The sequence below is a fragment of the Nicotiana tomentosiformis genome, chromosome 2 (genome assembly GCF_000390325.3).
Source record: "Nicotiana tomentosiformis chromosome 2, ASM39032v3, whole genome shotgun sequence".
Classification (NCBI taxonomy): Eukaryota; Viridiplantae; Streptophyta; class Magnoliopsida; order Solanales; family Solanaceae; genus Nicotiana; species Nicotiana tomentosiformis.
Window position 1 is genome coordinate 191991602 of NC_090813.1, and position 17916 is coordinate 192009517.

General features: G+C 37.4%; 1 protein-coding gene across 1 annotated transcript; it reads right to left on the reverse strand.

Moving 5' to 3' along the window:
- Positions 1-6548: 6548 nt before the first annotated feature.
- Positions 6549-7892, reverse strand: LOC138906302 (uncharacterized). The gene is made up of 2 exons (XM_070194836.1): positions 7719-7892; positions 6549-7307 (listed from the first exon to the last, which is right to left on the reverse strand). Exons 1-2 carry the CDS (start codon positions 7890-7892, stop codon positions 6549-6551), a joined length of 933 nt encoding a protein of 310 aa, XP_070050937.1.
- Between the last annotated feature and the right edge of the window lie 10024 nt (positions 7893-17916).

Consider the following 17916-nt stretch of genomic DNA (forward strand, 5'->3'; position numbering starts at 1 on the left):
CCAAATTTTCTAACTTTACTAGTCTCTCAACTAAGGATCCAAAAATACACTCAAGCCCCTCGGGACCTCGTCAAATCATACCAACAAATCCCAAAAAATGATACAAACTTAGTCGAGGCCTCGAATCACATTAAACAACGCCAAAACTATGAATCGCGCCTCGAATCGAATTATGAGTTATGAAATTTTCAAATTCTATAATTTGCACCGAAGCATATTAAATCATCCGGAATGACTTCAAATTTTGCACACAAGTCATAAATGACATAACAAAGTTATTCTAATTTCGGGAATCGAAATCTGAGCTCGATATTAATAAAATCAACTCCCGGTCAAATTTTCGAATTTCAATTTCTAACTTTCACCAAAAAGCTTCAATTTATTCTACGGACTTCAAAATAAATATTATGACACACTCCTAAGTCCAAAATCACCATACTGAGCTATTGAAATTATCAAACTCAATTCTGATGTCATTTAAACATAAGTCAACATTCGGTCAATTATTTCAACTTAAGCTTAAATCTTGGAACTAAGTGTCCAAATTCATTCCGAAACTTCCCCGACAAATCACATTATCACAATTGAGCATAAATTATTCAGTAAATGGGTGAACATGGTAGTAATACTTAAAACGACCGGCCGGGTCGTTACATTCTCCTCATCTTAAACAAACGTTCGTCCTCGAACGAATTTAGAATCATACATGGAGTCTCAAATAGGCGTGGATATTTGCTCCGCATCTCCCGCTCAATCTCCCATGTAGCTTCTCCGATTGGCTGGCCTCTCAACTGCACTTTCACATAAGTTATGTTTTTTAATCTCAACTTTCGAACCTGCCGGTCCAAAATGGCCACCGGCTCCACATCATAAGTCAAATCACCATCCAACTGGATCGTACTGAAATCCAAAACATGAGACGAATCTCCGACATACTTATGGAGCATGGATACATGAAACACTGGATGAATACCCGATAGACTAGGCGGCAATGCAAGTTCATAGGCCACCTCTCCAATCCTCTTAAGTACTTCAAAAGGGCCAATATACCGATGGCTCAACTTTCCCTTATTCTCGAACCTCATAACACCTTTCATAGGCGAAAGTCGGAGTAGTACCTTCTCTCCCACCATGTAAGCAACATCACGAACCTTCTGGTCGGCATAACTATTATGTCTAGATTGCGCCGTGCGAAGTCGATCCTGAATCAATTTAACATTTTCCAAAGCATCCTGAACTAAATCATTACCCAATAGCCTAGCCTCACCCGGCTCAAACCAACCCACCGGAGACCGACACGGTCTCCCATACAAAGCCTCATACGGAGTCATCTGAATGCTCGATTGGTAGCTATTGTTATAGGCAAACTCTACAAGCGGCAGAAACTGATCCCAAGAACCCCCGAAATCTATAACACAAGTGCGTAACATATCTTCCAATTTTTGAATAGTGTGCACGGGCTGCCCGTCTGTCTGAGTGTGAAATGATGTACTCAGCTGAACATGTGTGCCTAACTCTCGTTGCACTGCTCTCCAAAACTGTGATATGAAATGCATGCCCCAGTCTGAAATGATGGACACTGGAACACCGTGAAGGCAAATAATCTCGCGAATATAAATCTCAGTCAAGCGCTCTGAATAATAAGTAGTTCCAATTGGAATAAAATACACGGACTTGGCCAACCGATCCACAATCACCCAAATAGCATCAAACTTTCTCGAAGTCCGTAGGAGTCTAACTACAAAGTCCATGGTAATACGCTCCCATTTACACTCCGGAATTTCAAGTTTTTGAAGCAATCCGCCCGGATTCTGATACTCGTACTTCACCTGCTGACAATTTAAACACCGAGCTACAAACCCGGCTATATCTTTCTTCATCCTCCTCCACCAATAATATTGCCTAAAGTCCTGATACATTTTTGCGGCACCCCGAATGAATGGAATACCGCGAAATGTGGGCCTCCTCAAGAATCAACTCACGCATTCCATCTATATTTGGTACACAGATCCGACCCTGCATCCTCAACACCCCATCATCTCCAATTGTAACATCTTTAGCATCATCGTGTTGAACCGTGTCCTTAAGGAAAAGAAAATGGGGATCATTATATTGGAACTCTCTGATGCGGTCATATAAGGAATACCGAGATACCACACAAGCTAGAACCCCACTGGGCTCCGAAACATCTAATATCACGAATTGATTGGCTAAGGCTTGAACATCTGATGCAAGTGGCCTCTCACTAACAGGAATAAAAGCAAGACTACCCATACTCACTACCTTTCTACTCAAGGCACCGGGCACCACATTGGCATTCCCGAGATAATACAAAATAGTAATATCATAGTCCTTTAATAGCTCCAATCATCTAAATTGGCTCAAATTTAGATCATTCTGTTTGAATAAGTGCTGAAGACTTTGATGATACATAAATACTTCACAAGACACATCGTATAGATAGTGTCTCCAAATATTTAATGCATAAACAATGGCTGCCAACTCTAAATCATGAACAAGGTAATTCTTTTCATGTGGCTTCAACTGGATCGAAGCATAAGCAATCACTCTACTATCCTGAATTAAGACACACCCAATACCAATACGAGAATCATCACAATACACTATATAAGAGCATGACGCTGAAGGCAAAACTAGAACTGGAGTTGTGGTCAAAGTAGTCTTGAGCTTCTAAAAACTCTCTTCACACTCATTCGACCACTTGAATGTAGCACCTTTCTGGGTCAATTTAGTCATAGGCGCTGCAATAGACGAGAAACCCTCTACAAAGAGACTATAATACCCGGCCAAACCAAGAAAACTCCGAATTTCAGTAGCTGAAAATGACCTGGGCCAATTCTGAACTGCCACTATCTTCCTTGGATCCACACAAATACCCTCGCTAGACACCACGTGCCCCAAGAGCGCCACTGAAATAAGCCATAACTCACACTTGGAGAATTTGGCATAAAGTTTCTCCTCCCTCAACCTCTGTAATACAATACTCAAGTGTTGTGCATGCTCCTTATGCTACGTGAGTACACCTGGATATCACCAATAAATACTACGACAAATGAATCAAGATATGGCTGAAATACATTGTTCATCAAGTGTATGAATGTTGTTGGGGTGTTGGTCAGCACAAAAGACATCACGAGAAATTCACAGTGACCATAGCGGGTCCTGAATGTCATCTATATCTGAGTCTCGAATCTTCAACCGGTGATACCCAAACCTCCAATCAATTTTGGAGAATACCCTCGCTCCCTGAAGTTAGTCAAATAAATCATCAATGCATGGTAAAGGATACTTGTTCTTGATTGTAACTTCTTTCAACTGCTTGTAGTCGATGTACATCCGCATAGTACCATCTTTCTTTTTCACAAACATAACCGGTGCACCCCAAGGTGACACACTAGGCCTAATAAACCCCTTATCAAGAGTTCCCGGAGTTGCTCTTTCAATTCTTTCAATTCAGCCAGTGCCATACAATATGGAGGAATAGAAATGGGTTGAGTGACCGACACCAAGTCAATACCAAATTCAATATCTCTGTCGGGTGACATAACGGCAGGTCTGCAGGAAATACATTCGGAAAATATCGTACTACCGGTAAAGAATCAATAGTAGGAGTGTATGCATCAACATCTCTCACAAAGGCCAAATATGACAAACACCCCCTTCCCAACCATCAGTTGGGCCTTCAAATAAGAAATTACCCTGCTGGGAACATAATCTAGAGAACATCTCCACTCGATCCTCGGCAACCCCGACATCGACAACGTCACGATTTTAGCGTTACAGTCCAGAACAGCATGATATGGATACAACCAATCCATACCCAAGATTACATCGAAATCAACCATACTAAGTGTCACACCTCCTTTTTCCCGAAGGGATATGGAGTTTTTCTAATTTAAGCGACATTATTCGAAATGGGATTATTTATTTAGTTCAGAGTCGCCACTTAGAATAATTTATGGTGTCCCAAGTCACCGGTTTATTTTAAATTCCAAATCGAGGAAATTTGACTCTTATTTATGATCCGCGAACACAGAAGACCGGGTAAGAAATTTTGTTAACTCGGAAGAAGGTGTGAGGCACTCCCGAGTTCCGTGGTTTTAGCACGGTCGCTCAACTATTAATAATTGGCCAAATTATCTGATTTAATACATATTTGAAACCTATTGTGCATTCTTTACTTTTAAATCGCGTTTAGCATTTATGGAATTTGTTTGAACAAGTCGCGATGTCGCGCACTTGTTTGTTTTTGTACACATTGTGAATCGCGCCACGTGAAACGCACTCGCGATTTATAACATGTTAATTTTTATTATTATTTGAAGTTATGGTAAAGTCACGTAAAACGTACACTCGAATTGAAATTTACGTATTGTGACCATGTCATAAGAACCGTACTATGACCACGATGATTTATTAATCGCGCCTTATAAGTGTACTACTTCTACATTTAAGATTTGCCGTGAAGCGTGATCTCATAGATACTAATTTCTGAAGACATGTGGATTGAATTTCCTATTTACCAAAGTTAGATTATGCTGCTACATAACGAGATGCCGACATTAAATTAGAAAACGAATTGAGATTCGTGAATCAAGATTGTGCAGCCCTTTTCAACCCATTAACAGTTTGAACATTCAATAAGAGTTAATTGCTGATTTATAAATCATCCCAATAGCGCGGTGAGTTGCTTCAAAAATGAATTAATAAATAGAGCATTATACCAAATTAATTAGTGGAACAACTCAATTAAAAGTGCGGGCCACCGGTCTTCAAAATTAGCATTAAATTCAAAGCATGCTTTAAATGTTCATCCAATCATTATATCAAATACTTCAAGTAATTCAGTCCACAACCAATTACTAAGATCGGAGACTAAATCAAACAAAACAACATAACAGAAAACTCGAAGCTTCATTGCTTTTCGAAATTAAAATACAAAGCTGAAGAAACGCACCTAGAAGTCACAGATTGCTTAAGATGCCATGTAAAGGCTAAGAGAATGAAACGGAGCTCGACACAAGCAGAAATCAGAAGATACAGCAACAAACAACAATGATTTCTAACGCACTGAGTTCATTTGAGCAACAATCAACAGCAAATAGCAAAATTTCAGCTAATTCCCCTCCCCTTGAAATCCTTATTTCAATTTGGTTTTTTCGAAAGTTTTTGTTCCCACATCTGACTTTGATTTTTTTTTTGAACTTCAGAATTCTTTCTCAGTTATTTCGTGTGCATTTGTTTTCGAAAATTTCAGATCTGAATCTCCCTTTTCAATTTCAAAATTCCGTTTTCATCTGCTAGTCCAAGCTTTGAACGTGTGGTGTATGAAGATGAGGGTAAGGGTATGTCTCTCTCTATTGCCGTGAATGACGGGTGAGAATTCTGTGTGTATCCGGGTGAGAGAGATGAGAATAAGAATGAGAATGAGAATGTCTGAGTGTGTATTTTCGGTCCCTCTGTTGAGAGTGAGGTGAGAGATGGGGCTGCTAGGTTTTTTATTTTTTATTTTTTTGTCAAAGAGGGAGGGGGCTTTGTCCGTGTGTTCTCTCTCATCATTTGTCCTCTCTCAAAAATGAGAAAAGAATTGAGTAATTAAAAGGGAATTTAGGGCAAGCTTGTGGAGCAACTGGGCCACCGAATTTGTTTGGCCCAATTCGAAAAGATGTGCACCAACAACCCTTTCTTTCTTTCTCATCTTTCTTTATTAGACTTTTTTTTTCTGCAAAATTAGTCACTATGAACTCAGATTTTAATTAAAATTAATTTGTGTGGCTAAACTATTTATATATTTCGTTTACTAATTGACTAATGACCTAATTAATTAACTAGCCTAAGAATGCATTATTTTTGGTTTTAAGATATTTAAATAATGCATTTAACAATATAATTAAATCCTAAAAATACAATTTAAAAACTAAAATGCTATGAAATTAAGATTTGAATATTTTTATGATTTTTATGATTTACAATATTCCTAACATGCATAAACAATGCAAATAAATGCAAAACAAATAAAGAAAAAAATGCTAAAGTTCATAAAATAATTAAAATTATTTTTGGATTATTTTTTAGGAGTAATTTCATATGTGGGGCAAAAATCAGGTGTTCACACTAAGCAATAAGATATCAACTCCAGTCTCCAGCCCCCGATAGTCACCACACACGATTGATACACGCGGTCCACAATAATAGTATCGCCCACCGGCGTAGATACATGAACAAGTAAAACTAAGGACTCACGGGGGCATATCCAGATAACGAGCAAAATATAATGATACATACGAATATGTGGAACCAGGGTCAAATAATATAGAAGATTCCCTGTGGAATACTAAGATAATACCTGTGATCACTATGTCTAAAGCAACAACATCTGGCCTGGCAGGAATAGCATAGAATTGAGCCTGACCGCCACCTAATCGACATCCCCCTCTAGGGCGACCTCTGGGTGCCTGAGCCCCACCCCGAGCTAGCTGGGTGGGTGGTGTAGCAGCTGGTGCAGGAGTCATAGCCTGACTCCCCTGCTAAACTGGACCTCGCGAAAAGTGGGGACAATATTTCCTCTCATGACCCAGCTCTCCACACTCATAGCAATCCCTCTCGAAAAATAGTGGCAAGTTCTGAGGCAGACCTCGAGAAGCAGAATAACTACCAGAAGAACCCAGTATAGATGAACCATGAATTGATGGTGCACAGGATGAACTCTGAGCTGGAAGTGCACTAAGAGAAGACTGACCACATCGAGCACTGTATGAACCATGACTAGCTGATGCGCTACGATGAACTGGACGAGCTATCTGAGCGGGCCTATAAGGACGACCCTTGTTGTGATAGGGTTGTCCCCCAGAAGGAACACTCTTGGAATTACCCGGACTACGAGGCCTCTTGGCCTCCTTCTCCTCACGCTCCTGAATACGGACCATCTCTAGCCACCGGGCACTATCACCCACCTCGTCGAATTTAGCACCTGCTACATTCCCCAAAGTCATAACAAAACGGAACTGCTGGTTGAGGCCATTAATGAACCTCCTGATCTTCTCCCTCTCAGTGGGAACCAACCAAACTACATGACGAGCCAATTCTAAAAACCTCATCTCATACTGGGTCACAGACAGGTCCTCTTGACGTAGCTGCTTGAACTGCCTGCGCAGCTCTTCCCTGCGTGTCTGTGGCACAAACTTCTCCAAAAATAATACAAAGAACACATGCCATGAAAGTGGTGCTGCATCAACTGGTCTGCTTCTCTCATAAGTCTCCCACTGTTTGAAGGTTGCCCCGGTCAGCTGAAAAGTAGTAAATGAGACCCCACTAGTCTCCAGAATACCCGCTATACAAAGTATCTGCTGACATCTGTCCAAGAAATCCTGAGCATCCTCTGATTCAGCTCCACTGAATTATGGAGGATGGAGTCTCCCAAATTTCTCTAGTCTCTTCTGCTCCTTGTCATTCATAATAGGACCCACCCGGGCCTGAGCAACTCCAACCGACTAGACTGGTAGTGCCTCCGATTTCTGAAGTCCCTACACTACCTACTATGGAGTACGGGCGACTGGAGTATGAGTACCTCCCCCGGCCTGAGCCGAAACCACCTGAGTAATGCCGGTGCTTACATTCAATATCTGGGCCAAAGCCTCTTAAAGGCCTAGTATCACAATAGGCACAGCTAGTCCTACCGTCTAAACTATATATGGAACCTGCTCATCAGCTGGAGCAATTGATGGGTCTATAAGTGCTGCTCTAGCTGCTGTAATAGCTGCACCTTGGCCTCTACTGCGGCCCCGTCCTCTACCACAGCTCTGACCTCTCGTGGCCCTAACTGGTGGTAATAGTGGTTGGTCGTCCGATGTCGTAGCACATGTTCCCACCATGTGTGAGACAATATAATAACACAAGTTTAGTTTTTGAGAATCAACAAATTCGCACGACAAGAATACAAGAAAGTGACAACCTCTCGAATATAAGTACATACGTCTCTATACTGATCCGCAGGAATATACTAAAATTGCTCATGACTTGTGAGACTCTAATACCAACTTGTCACGTTCCAAAATCTTACCTGTCGTGATGGCGCATATCTTAATACTAGGCAAGCCGACAACCTCAATAAACCACTAATTCCTTTAAGTTTGAAAACACCATAAATAAATTTAAGAGTAAAATCCCATAATTTCTGATACAAAATACTGTCTTTATACAACACATTCCAAAACCGGTGTCACTAAGTGCATGAGCATCTAAATGACAACACAACCTGACTGATAAAAATATTGTCTGAAAAATATAGAACAATACAAATAACTGAAAGGAAAGAGAGTCAAGGTCTGTGAACGCCAAAGCAACTACCTCGATAGTCTCCAACAGATAAATCTCCAAAATCTAGCAACTGCCGTATTCGGAAGTACCTAGATCTGCACACAAAGTGCAGAGTGTAGTATTAGTACGACCGACCAAATATACTTAATAAGTAACAAGACTAACCTTTGGGTTGAAAGTAGTGACGAGCTCAACAATTATAGTTCAATCATAGAAAATAATAGTACATAAATGTAGGCATGCTTTCAAGTTCAACAGTTAAACTCAATAGAATAAAAATAGATCAAATCTGAATGATATGAGGAATATGACATATCTATGTCTACATGAAATTGTACATGTCATATGTGATACAACATAACGAGAATCTCACGTACTCACACTCTCAGAGTATTTATCACTCAGTACTGTACGCAAATCCAGCCTAGGGAAGATCCATCTCTCAATATAATATCAACTGCGCTCACTGTAGGGAGGGTGCAGACTCCGGAGGGGCTCTTTCATCCCTAGTGCTATAATAATAAGCCATTTAGGCCTGTTGCGGCGTGCAACCCTGATCTATATAATAATAAAGCCTATAAGGTCTGCTGCGGCGTGCAGCTCGATCCCATAAATATCCCCACAACTGGATGAACATGACTGAGTATGAAATTTACATTTTTAAAATAATTGATTCAACAGGAATATGACCCATGTGGGTCCCAAAATATCGGCACGTAGCCTGAACATGATCTTTAATACGAGTCTCAGCTCAATTTCTCTAACACGTAGAGAATGTGTGGATAATGACATCATTATTTGATTATGCAACTCCATGAAATCAATTAAGTTGTAATTTCTATGGTGCACGCCCACACGCCCGTCACCTAGCATGTGCGTCACCTCCAAACAATTCATATAACTCGTAATTCACGGATTCATACCCTTAAAATCAAGTTTAAAAGTGTTACTTACCTCAAACCATGCAAATTCTCTATTCTAATAAGCCCTTGCCTCGCGAATTGATCTCCGAACGCCTCGTATCTAGTCACAATTAATTTTATCAAATTCCAATAACAAATCGACCTCCAAATCTTCATTTTTCGTTTTTGAAAGATTTTACAAATTTTTCAATTTCTTCCATTTGATTCACTAATAAATGATGAAAATAACCATAGAATCGTGAAATATAATCAATTTTGGTTGAGTAATACTTAACCAATTCAAACTCGTAAAAAACTCCTCCAAAATTGCCCAAAACCGAGGCTTCAAACCCCAAAACGAAATGAAGAAAACGACCAATTTTCGATCCTTACGTCTTCTGCCCAGGTTCGCATTTGCGGACAAAAACTTCGCATTTGCGAATGAACAGTAAACTCCAAAATAATTATTTGCAATTGCGAATGAAGAGTGCCACCACAGAAACCAGCAAACCTAAACTTCTCTGAAATAATCTGAAACCACCCTGAAACTCATCCGGAACCTCCATGACACAAACCATATAAGAATTTCAATCATAAAACACGCGACGGACCTGCTCGCGCACTCAAAACACTAAAAGAAGGTCGCCTTGACCCGATATTGACAATGGTCAAACTCCAAATTTCTTAACTTTACTAGTCTCTCAACCAATGATCCAAAAATACACCCAAGCCCCTAGGGACCCTGTCGAATCATACCAACAAGTCCCAAAAAATGGTACGAACTTAGTCGATGCCTCGAATCACATCAAACAATGCCGAAACTACGAATCGCGTCTCGAATCGAATTATGAAATTTCCAAATTTTATAATTTGCGCCGAAGCGTATCAAATCAATCCGGAATGACTTCAAATTTTTCACACAAGTCATAAAATGACATAACGATGCTATTTCAATTTTCGGAATCAAAATTCGAGTTCTATATCAATAAAGTCAACTCCCGATCAAACTTCTGAATGCTAAGTTCTAACTTTCGTCAAAAAGCTTCAATTTATTCTACGGACTTCAAAATAAATATTCTAACACACTCCTAAGTCCATAATCACCATACAGAGCTATTTTAATTATCAAAACTCTATTCTGGAGTCGTTTACATATAAGTCAATATTCAGTCAACTATTTCAACTTAAGCTTAAATCTTGGAACGAAGTATCCCAATTCATTCCTAAACTTTCCCGACAAATCACATAATCACAAATAAGCATAAGATATTTAGTAAATGGGGGGAACGAGATTGTAATACTTAAAACGACCGGTTGAGTTGCTACAGTAAGCCCCCTCCTTGGTTGATGCCATTTTACACTTATTACATGAGTTTGTTTCTTTTCCTTGGCATCCTCATACAAGTGTATGAACTCTAGTGTTCTAGCTATAGCATTGTTATAGTGGGCATGCTCTCTCTTGTTATTGAAACAATTACTATTCCTGTTGAGCCAAATTTTCCATCGACAGAAAGGAAGCAAATGTCCCCATTTTAGGAGAGTGCTAAATCTCTGTTGGTTTACCCTGCTAAGGGTATAACCCCAATGATCCTGGCTAGTCAAAAAATTAGGAATGCTACAGTTGGTTTGACTCTATTGTGGGAGTTTATCCCGACATTGTTAGCATTATCAATTTGGTAATGTTGTTAGGGAAACCAAATGACACTGGTGTTCACTAATGAAAGATCATTCCAATCTATCAAAAACTTTTTTTAGATCAATTTTGAGGATCATGTTGGCATTTTCCCTCTCATTTTATTAAAATGGTTGATGTAATCCTGCACAATGATGGCATTGTCACTAGCCCTTTTTGCTCGACAGAAAGCTAGCTTGGCTAGGGCCTATAATAGAAGGAAAAACAAGCTTGATTCTGCTGACAATAATTTTGGTAATCAACTTGTACATTGTATTACAGAGGCCTATTGGTATGGAGTTCTTTAGGATTGTGGCATTTGCACCTTTAGGGATCAGGCACATGTAGGTTGTGTTGACTGCATGATTCATTTCAAGAGTACGAAAAAACTGATTACAATAGTTGATGAGCTTACCTTCTAGGACATTCCAGTATTTTTGGTAGAACAATGGGTGTATGCCATCAGGGCCAGGAGCTTTTGTAGGTTTGAAGGAGAACATGGCATTCTTGATTCCACTAGTCCTTGAGGGGGCTTTCAGGTTAGCCTGCTCCCTAAGGGAAAGAGTATGTGTATTATGAGTTGTGCTCTGCCAGCATGTGGGTGATGAATGGTGGTTAGTGGCGTAGAGAGCTGAATAGAACTTGTAGATGGCATCATTAATTTCCTTTTAGTCCTCAATCCAGTTACATGTCTCATCTTATAGGCCCAGGATCATGTTTCTTCTTCTCCTATTAAGGGTGGATGTATGAAAGAATCTAGTATTAGCATCACCTTTCATAAGACAATTGATTCTGGATTTGGTTTTCAAGAATTCCTCCTCACGTATCAGAATAGATGAGTATTCTTCTAGGAGCTGGCCCTCTAAGTTTTGGAGAAAGGGGCTAAAATGGTAGGCTCTAGATTTTTTGATGCCTCCTGGCCTAGCCAAAATATGCTTCTTTTTGTGGAAGATGTTGCCAAAAACTACTCTATTCCAAGTATTGACAACAATAAGGGATTAGTCTCCCCTATCACCAACCTGTACCTTCTTCCAATATACCATTTAAGGCCAAAAAGTATGGCCTTTGCTTCTGCCCAGTTGCTGGTTCCAGCACCCAATGGAATGGAGCAAGCCACAATAAGAGCACCCAAACTATCTCTAACAACACCACCATTTTCACAAATACCATCTTTACAACTACCATCACTATTAAGCTTGACAAAAAGCGGTGGTGTCTTGATCCACCTAACCAAAGCCATATATTTCTAAGTCATTGAAGCAATCACACATATGATAGTGACTTGAGATTGGAACTTAGAGGTCCACTCCTGAAGGCTACAACTACTCTCGTAAGTCTGTTGAACAATATTGGTGAGAGGCTACAACTACTCTCGTAAGTCTGTTGAACAATATTGGTGAGAGAGGGATGGCTACACGCCTACACCACATGGGTTCAAACCTAAATAGTTTTGTTGAGGTATTGTACCATATTCCAATGTTATGGACCATTTATATATGATGTCAATTACAAACTTATTCTGGACCCATTAATATAAAAGAAAGATTAGAAATTATCGTTAACTCTTACTAAATTAATGTTAAAGCATACACGATTTGAAGCCAATTAAAGCTCGAGTCTTCTAATACGTCATCTTACTGCAAAAAGTTTAGATGTTTCACAACATAATTAATAAAGTCAAGTTTTCAATCTCAAAAATTCCTAAATCTTAACGAAGAAGGAAAGAAAGATATATAAGATATTTAAATTATTCATAAAAATATATATTTTTATATATAATTATAAATATTGTGTTATAATATGTCGATTTGATTCGGGTATTCCTTTGATTTTTTAATAACATCAAACTACACCAACTATTATCCGCTTTTAAATATAAAACCAAACAAAATCAAACCCCAAAAAATATTAACTTATGTGATCGGTTTGATTCAATTTCGGATTTGGATAGTTTTTTTACTGAACCATAAACACCCATAATTACCAGTACAAAATTATATTATGTGCGGTAATAGTAAATTGAATAGCTATGGATTAGAAGAAAAGTGTATTAAATGAAAACTATTCTTGTTAAAATTATTTTATCTTAGGAAGTCAGATTCAAAATTATTCTTATTCGTGTTAGATTTCAAGTGATAATTTCTCATCGAATTATAAGAACATAGAATAATGCATTAACGATACTCGTGAGTTGTGAGTCGAAAGATTCACAAAAGATAAAGCAAGTAATATTTATGACCAACTTTGAAAGTTAATGCATTAACCGAATATTTTCAAATATTTAAATAGCTAATAAGCTATATCTATATGTATATCTATCCTATATTAAAAGTACGAAAACCTTTAGCGAAATATCGTTTGTTTTTTTTACCCTTAAAAAATAGAATTCACTACCATGCCCCCAAACTGAAGTGGGGCGTGATTGGCACTCAACTCTTACCACTCGTTGAGTGAACCCTGTACTATTTTTATCAAACTTCAAGTTCAATAGCAAAGAAACTAACATGCTTAAATATTAATTCTAATCAAATTGCAGTTCTTAAGCTGACTGATAAAATATAATAAATAAAGGATAAATCCCAAAATATTTTAATACTGACCCACTAACAAGTCACGAGCCTCTAGAATCTAAAAATAAAATTTAAAATACATAGCCGACGGGGGCATCCCCCAAAAATAAAATAAACGTAAAAAAAAGTTATAAATAATAGTCTGAAAAGGGTCCGCTACCGCTGGGATGAATCTGTAAACTGAATCTAGAATATCCCTTCTAGCTACATGCCTCGTTACTTGCGTCCTCAATACATGCCACACGACGTAGCAGGCCCAAACGAGCTAAGTACCACCAAAGGATACCCAGTAAGTCTCATAGGCTACCTCCTAAAAAGGCGGAGCGAGAGCTTCTGAAAAATATAAGAAAGACAAGGGATATACGAAAAATCATATAAATCATATAAAATTTTACAACCAAGTAATATATATATAACGTAGAAATTGAGCCCATAACTGATATCTGAAATAGAAACTGAGTTATATATATTTTAAGATATAACTTTGCAAAGTTAATTGTTACGCATAATGGCCCTGCGTACGTGAGCATCTGGGAACACGTACGGGGGAGTGTCAGCCTATCTCCCCAATGAACAGTTGGCACTTGCGAGCGTGGGGTATGTAACCCTAACATCATGGCACTCGCGGTGGGGGAAGTTGGCCACTTCTCCCTACTGAATGTGAATATCACAATTAAAGGCACATAACAATTGGTAATACGCATAAGCATGTATTCATGTCACATATAATGTCGTACTGAATAAGAATAAGTGAACTGAGCATTGGATCACGAGAAGATATGACTTAGCTTTAGCTAACATATGGAGCACAATGATTATAATGGAATTCCCTATTAGGAAAGTAAACCTTAACTCACCTTAAAATTTTAGCTGCAATTCGTCTCTTCAAGTTTTTCAAGTATTCAACAACGCAAAATCTGTAATAATGGGCTTAACCATGTCAATTCATAAGTTATTAAGTCTTACTTGTTGTTACTTAGCTATAAATCTAGAAACTCTCACCTCACTGGTTCAAGTAAAGTTTTCAACTAGATATTTTCATTCTTCCAGAAAGGTATATAGATGATGAGGCCATGAATTCAAGTAAACTGATTTTACAAAAAGATAAAGTGACCTCATTATAAATCCTTGGTTCTAGACCCCTAACATCAATTATGCATTCTACAATTAAATAATAGATATGAAAAAATCTCTCACTTAACTTTGGCACTAACTAAAAGATAAATTTTTATCATATGGGCATTAAAAGAAAATTTATCCGCTATGACTAGAAAATATGAACCTCAAAAGCTCTATCAATTTGTTTCAATGAATACTTAAACTTATGCATAAAAATAATTTCATGGAATGAGAACTTAAGGGTTTTGACTAAATTTTCACCGAGCGATAATAACCTTAGGAAATTTGAAAGAATTGAATACATGGGTTTCGAGAATGGCAATATGCAAAACCTTAAATTTTTTTATGGCTTTCTACGTTCTCTGTGTTGCTTAACTCCTAAAGCAAATAAATTGCTTTGGTTTTCTTGCTAAAACCTCATTTTCCCCTCTTTACTTTTTCAGACAAAGACCTTTACCAATCCTTCTCACGAAAAAAAAACTTTTACCCCTCTAATTGTGTTAGGCTTCGGTCCCACTAAGTCTCTTTTTCTTTTTTATTATTGTAGTTGCTACTTGTTATTATTAAGTCATATATATATATATATATATATTTAAAAGCTAGCAAAATGGGGCATTACATTCACACTGGACAACATTGTCATTTAATTATTCTCCTAATATATAAATTTTTTTTAAAAAATCACTTATTAAATTACTGAAGTTTAATATAAAGAGCTTTATTTCCTTATAGGTAACTTTAATTTGCTGAACGAATTGTAATGAAATTGTTGCTTCTACCCAAGTTTGTTGTTTTCCTTTTTCTTACTTTGTTATGGTTAATTTATTCATTTTAAGCTAACTTAATTAGATTATCAATAAATTCATTAGTTAAAACTTAATAAATTTGTAACAAATAAATATATATAAAACTTACCACATACTAATTATCCGTTAGTTTTATGCCATTTAAGCAGTTAAATTTGAGTATCATATTCCTATTCGTACACAAATTAATAATCATACTTAAGTTAGAAAAGCACATTTAAAAAGATTAAATATATTGGTGATCGTGATATGGATTTAAGTTGTATAATATTCATTTTTTTAATAATATCAATGAATTGTAATCCATAATAGTTGTCAAGTACTATTTTAAATATAATTACTCTATTTATAACGAGATTATCTGTAATTATCTAATACGTTATATGATTGTGTAAATACTTTTAAAACCAATGCGTATAACTTAAACTCAATATGATAGTGATACAAAAGACACAGTGATATCTGTTGATAGCACAAGTTTTTATTAAAATGTATGATAAAGTATTATCTTTATATTTTATTAAATCAAACTTAATATGAATTGATCTATATTCAAGGAGAATATTAAGATAGAAAAACTAACTGTGAGCACTTAATTTTTGACCATACTTGAATTTTCTGCACTCATCTCCCCAATACCTAACTTCCCACTTCCCCCACTCTTACTCTTTACAACTCACACTCCCACTCTCTCTTACACATACAACAAAAAGTTAAAAAGGGAGGAGGAAGGAGGGGGACAACGAGGGAAAAGGGGCGTGAAAAGAGGAGGAAGGAATCATCTTGCACCCTAAAAAATCAGTCTTTAAAGCTCATGAAAAGCTGGCCACTTCCGATCAAAAATTTTAGCCAAGAAAAGCTCAAAAAACGGGCAGCAATTTTCGGCCATTAAAAGAGCCAAAAAATGCAGCAACTCCTGCTTATCTTTTCCTGGAAAAAACGACCTCCCTTAGCCCGAAAACCAGTTGAGAGCTCAGCTAAGGATCAGCTCTTTTCCACCTCAAAACAGCCCCAAATTAACGAAAAACAAGCTCGAATCCACCCCCAAAATGAGCCAAAAACCTGCTGAAATCATCTAAAAACAATGCAGCAAATTCAGCTCCAAAACCACTTCAAAACACCACCCAAAATCAGTTGAAAATCCACATCAAAATAACCCGTAAATCAGCCTTAAAAACCAGTAAGATTCCGATTTTGTTTTCTCATTTTGGTCGAGTTATAAAAGGTATAAAAGGTTGAAACTTGAGGTCGCGTTCGAGTTTTGGTGCTGTCGGTTTACTGTTCGAGCTCCGGTAGCGATCTCGACCTCTTAGTATTTTCGGAATAACCATTTGCTCGCTTTGTAAACCAAGCTGGAAAGTCTATTAATTGAATTGAAGTTATGGCTATTGAAGGTCCATCTCTATCTTATTTCTTTGCTTTCACTGCTTTTGGATCTTACGATAGTAGTGCTGGTTTATTATTGGAATGGCAGGTGTCTTTATCATGTGTTTGATCTCATTTCAAACTTCTTTTCTTATTTAGTGACTGAACCTGCTTTGCTTATCTATTTTATTCACGTGCGAGCCATGTCTAAATATGTGTATATAGGATAGGTTTTTGAAGTATTAGTTAGAAAACATAACGTTGCTTCTTAAATTGCTATTTTTTAAATACCGTTTAGCTTGACTTATGTTTGAGAATTTGTAATTGCTTGGTTGAGATTATGATATATTGAAAGGCTTCGTTGGGTAGAGAAGTTTGGATTTTAGAATATTATAATGTAAAGAGTATTTTGGATTTTGGTTAATAGGAGAAAAAGTAATTTAGGCCATTTAATACCACTGAGCCTATTGTCTTTCGGTCATCAGGTCTATGAGAGTAGTTAAAAGTTACCTCCCCCTCCCCCCCCCCCCCCCAAAAAAAAGTAACTCAACTAAATAGAATAGTTGTAAATATTTCTAAATTTAGATAATTTATCAATACCCCAAATAGCTAAAATCATACACTTGTTCCAAAGATAATTTTATATTCATAACTCCTTGACCTTATAATAATCTCAAATTAGTTTAGGATGAACATCTTTGAACATTCGTAGCTTACACTAGGCGCGATTAATAATAAATATTCGCGACTATGAGTACGGTTCCTGTGGCATAGTTATGATACGTAAATCCCGATTCAAGTGCGCGTTCACACGACTTGACCACAACTTCAAAATAATTAAAATAAATATGTTGCGAATCACGGGTACATTTCATGTGGCGTGATTTGCGATGTGTACAAAATAACAAGTGCGCGACACTGCGACTTGCTTAAATAAATTCCATAATTATTTTAAAATAATTAAAAGCGGATAGATAAAACATAAAAATCCAATAAAATACAGTTTATCCAAAAATAATATAAACCAAATATAGTAAATAAAGCAACCGTGCTAGAACCACGAGACTCGGGGAATGTCTTACAGCTTCTCCCCAGTCAACAAAATTCCTTACCCAGACTTTATTTTCGCACACCAATAATAATAG

Bases quoted from the DNA above. Each gene is read 5' to 3' on its own strand.
- LOC138906302 (XM_070194836.1), bottom strand. From the start codon at position 7,892: ATGGTGGGAACATGTGCTACGACATCGGACGACCAACCACTATTACCA. The intron at 7,308-7,718 runs GTTCCATATATA...ACTACTTTTCAG, and splicing joins TTGCTCCAGCTGATGAGCAG to CTGACCGGGGCAACCTTCAA.